The sequence below is a fragment of the Hevea brasiliensis genome, chromosome 1, assembly GCF_030052815.1.
Source record: "Hevea brasiliensis isolate MT/VB/25A 57/8 chromosome 1, ASM3005281v1, whole genome shotgun sequence".
In the NCBI taxonomy this organism is placed as follows: domain Eukaryota; kingdom Viridiplantae; phylum Streptophyta; class Magnoliopsida; order Malpighiales; family Euphorbiaceae; genus Hevea; species Hevea brasiliensis.
In genome coordinates, this window is record NC_079493.1 from 106,539,224 (window position 1) to 106,542,719 (window position 3,496).

The following is a 3,496-nucleotide window of genomic DNA, read 5'->3' on the forward strand; positions in this document are numbered from 1 at the left end:
GTTCTGATCAAACTTAGTCTTTCATTTCCTTTTCAGACTTGCCACAAAATCAAAATAATTAATCAGTTGTGGACCTACTTTCTGTGAAAGAAAATAATGACCGATTTTTTAATTTTTCTTTATCAGAATTATTATGTGGGGTGTGTGTGAACAAAGACAGGTTAGTGAATCTGACTTTGCCTTCAATCTCTCCTGTCACTTTTAAATTATAGAGTGCACTGTCAAAAGCCAAACGCAATAAATCTGATGTGTGAATAATCAAAATCAAATCTCCACGGCAGACAAAAGTAATGAAAACCTGAAAAAAGGAAAAAGTAATAAATCCAATTAAAAGAAAAGATGCTTGCTAGATAATATGGTAACAGTTCTCTTCTTGTCCTGTAATTCTCTTCTTCAATGTTTGATTGATTGATTCCTTGCTGATTTTGAAGTACAATTTCATACAGAAGGATCCCTCAAAAAAGGGCAGAAAAAAAAAAAAGAGACTAAAATCTAATCATCAATGCCAATGTGCCTGCATGCAGGAGCATTGAATTGGGTTTCTGCTTCTTTTTTTTTTTCCCTTCTCTTCGCTTTGTTCTATTCCATTTCACTTTTCCAGGAAAATTATTTTCCCTGGCCTAGAAAATCTAAACTATTAAAGCCTCAATGCTAGCCTTCTTTGGCGTTTGACACAGAGGGCAAGAATCAAGAATAGCCTCACAAGCTTTGCATGAACAAAGGTGCCTACAGGGAAGGAACAAAATACACGGATTCCTAGAGTTACAGCCTTTGCATGCCATCATCATCGTCATCCTCTTTTTTCTTGCTCTTTCTTCTTCTGTAACGTTATCACCGACAAATACTCTGCTTCTTTGCTCTGTTTCCTCTGCTTCTTCTTCCTCTTCTCTGTTCATATCACAGCATGACTCTGCATCCTCTGCTCCGTTTTCAAAGCAACACGAGGCTTTTTCCCTCAGCTGTTCTATTGTATTGTCGAGAGATATAACCATGGCTTCGTTTTCTTGTGCTACCCTTTGCCATACTTGGCTCTCCATCTCTAATCTTTTCAAGAAATCTTCAAGCTCTGCGGTTCTTTTAGCTGCTCTTGCTATTTCCTCATCCTTTTGCCTCAATAAAAGGAGTGCCTTTGATTCTATTCTCTTCATCATTGAAGCTAGCTGTTGCTTTGTTTGCTCTTGCAGAAACAGTCTCAGTCTCTCATTCTGCATTGAGAAGAAAAAGAAAACGTTAATAAAACAAAGAATTGAATCCAAATTAAAGAAAACAAACCAAAAATAAATAAATAAATAAATATCCATGAAGAGTTCATATTTGTAACCTGTAATCTGATATAATGATCAATCTCTTGTCTTTGCTTTTCATCATAGGCAACGATGCTTTGAGAATAAGCCATTGATGGGTGATGATTGCTGGTTTTCAAACTAGAAGAACCAAGAAGAGTATTATCAAAGCAAAGATTTTGATTCTTCTGCAGCTGATTTTGCATCATCTGAATATTGCATTGTTGCTGTTGCAGCTGCTGCTGTTGTTCTTGCTGAAGATAAGAATAACAAAACTGATTAAACCCTCCACAACTATTGTCCATCCAATCTTGTGAACCGCACAAAGGAAACTGAGCTTGCACAGCCATATTTATTTGATAGCCAACAAAACAATCCCACAAAAACCACCCCTTTTTGCAATCTACACCTATGATCTCTTTCTCTTTTCTCTTCTCTTCTCTTGTGGTTGTATGATCTGTTCTGTGCTGGTTTCTGGGTATATGCTAAGAGATGCTATAACAATGAGAAACATATGAAAAGCAAGAGGAGGTTGAAATGGGTATATATACATACATGTAAAGAATCAAACGCATAGAAAATAGAGGGGAGAGAGCCAAGAATTTTCCGATTAATAATAGAAATGGGATTAAAGTACCTGAAAGACTTGAAAAAGGAAAAAGTTGGGGGAGACCAGGGAGAGCCTAGGATACTAATACTATTTTATTTTTTAAAAATTAAAAAAAAAAGAAAAAGAAAAAAAAAATTAGCCTATGGTCTTTGTCTCTTTGATAGGCAATATTAATGATAGCGTTAAAAAAAGCAATAAAGAAAGAGGTGGTAAGCAACGATGTACACATGCAGATTTTGTGACTAAACTATCGGGTCAGAGATTCCAGAGGCGTTTGTTTGATTTTGAATATCAACCACCACAGCTACATAGAAAAAAAATATATTTATCCTTTCTATTTTAATAAAATTAATTATTTTATTAAAAATTTAAAATATATATTTAATACATAAAAAATAATTAATGATATAATAATTAACGATATTTAATAAAAAAACCTTAAACTAAGTATGGTGTTACTCGATTGATTAATCTTTATTAACATAATCTCTAAGGTTAATATTTAAAAGGTTATTTTCTTTTTTTTTTCTTGTTAACATTTAAAGAGTTAAATGTGAAGGGATTAAAAGTTAACATATTCCTATATATCATCTCCATAACATTAATAGTTAGAGATTAAAAATTATAAGAATAATAATAGCTCCTTATTAATTTTATGCCAAACGCTTCAGTCTTTTTAGTCACCTTAGATAATAGTTTAAATTTCATTCAGTTTCTATAATTTAAAAAAAAAAACACAATTATATAATCTTTTATTTTATAAGTTTTGAACTATTTAATCCCTAATTTTCCTCTCCTTTGTATATATTGATTGATAAAAATTTTGATTTAAATAAAACAGAGAGATTATAAGGTAAATAAAATAAAAATATAGATTTAGTTAATATATTTTCTAAAATAAAAAAATAATTAATTAATTTTTTAAAATATAAAAATTAAACAGTAATTTTTTCTTAAAAAATTAGGAAATTCAATTCCAACTCGTTTCTAGAGGGAGAAAATCAAAGATTTTGTCAAGTTTGTCATTTGAAAAGCTTGAAGAATAGGATTTCTTTCTTATTTATTTATTTATTGTTTTGGGAATATGAAATTTCTACAACTACTTATTTTTGGGAACGTAAATCATGTTTCATAATTGTAGCTGTCATGATAAGGAGAAGAAAATGTAGTTAGTTTGTTATATTTTCATATTTGCCTAAACAATAAAGTCAATAGCCTCATAAATGGCAATACCGTGTGAAGGTTGATTTTAGAATTTAAAATAAAGTTAAAAAGTGTGTAGGGAAGATTATCTAATTTTATAATATTTGTATAAATTCTAAAAAAATGTATCATCGTTGATTGTTATATAAGAGAATTATTGTCATGCATTTTTATTTTTAAATCAATTTATTAAAAAGAATATTTTGCTTTTAAATAATATTGGGTCTTGCTCTTCAAATCTATAAGATTTTAAATTAAAAAAAAAAAATTTGCTTACCAATTGAACCAACTAATCACTAATAAAATCTTCAACTTTCATTTTTATGATTTTATCTAATTAATGTATATCAAACTAATATATCACGACCTACAAATGCAACAATATTTTATTGACTTTTTC

The 3,496-nt window shown here is 30.0% G+C and overlaps 1 protein-coding gene across 1 annotated transcript; it reads right to left on the bottom strand.

Annotated features, from left to right (window-relative positions):
• Window positions 1–351: 351 nt before the first annotated feature.
• LOC110654830 (probable BOI-related E3 ubiquitin-protein ligase 2) lies at window positions 352–2,040 on the bottom strand. The gene is made up of 3 exons (XM_021810952.2): window positions 1,921–2,040; window positions 1,322–1,778; window positions 352–1,205 (listed from the first exon to the last, which is right to left on the bottom strand). The coding sequence occupies exons 2-3, from the start codon at window positions 1,631–1,633 to the stop codon at window positions 630–632; spliced, it is 888 nt and encodes a 295-aa protein (XP_021666644.2). The 5' UTR covers window positions 1,634–1,778; window positions 1,921–2,040; the 3' UTR covers window positions 352–629.
• Between the last annotated feature and the right edge of the window lie 1,456 nt (window positions 2,041–3,496).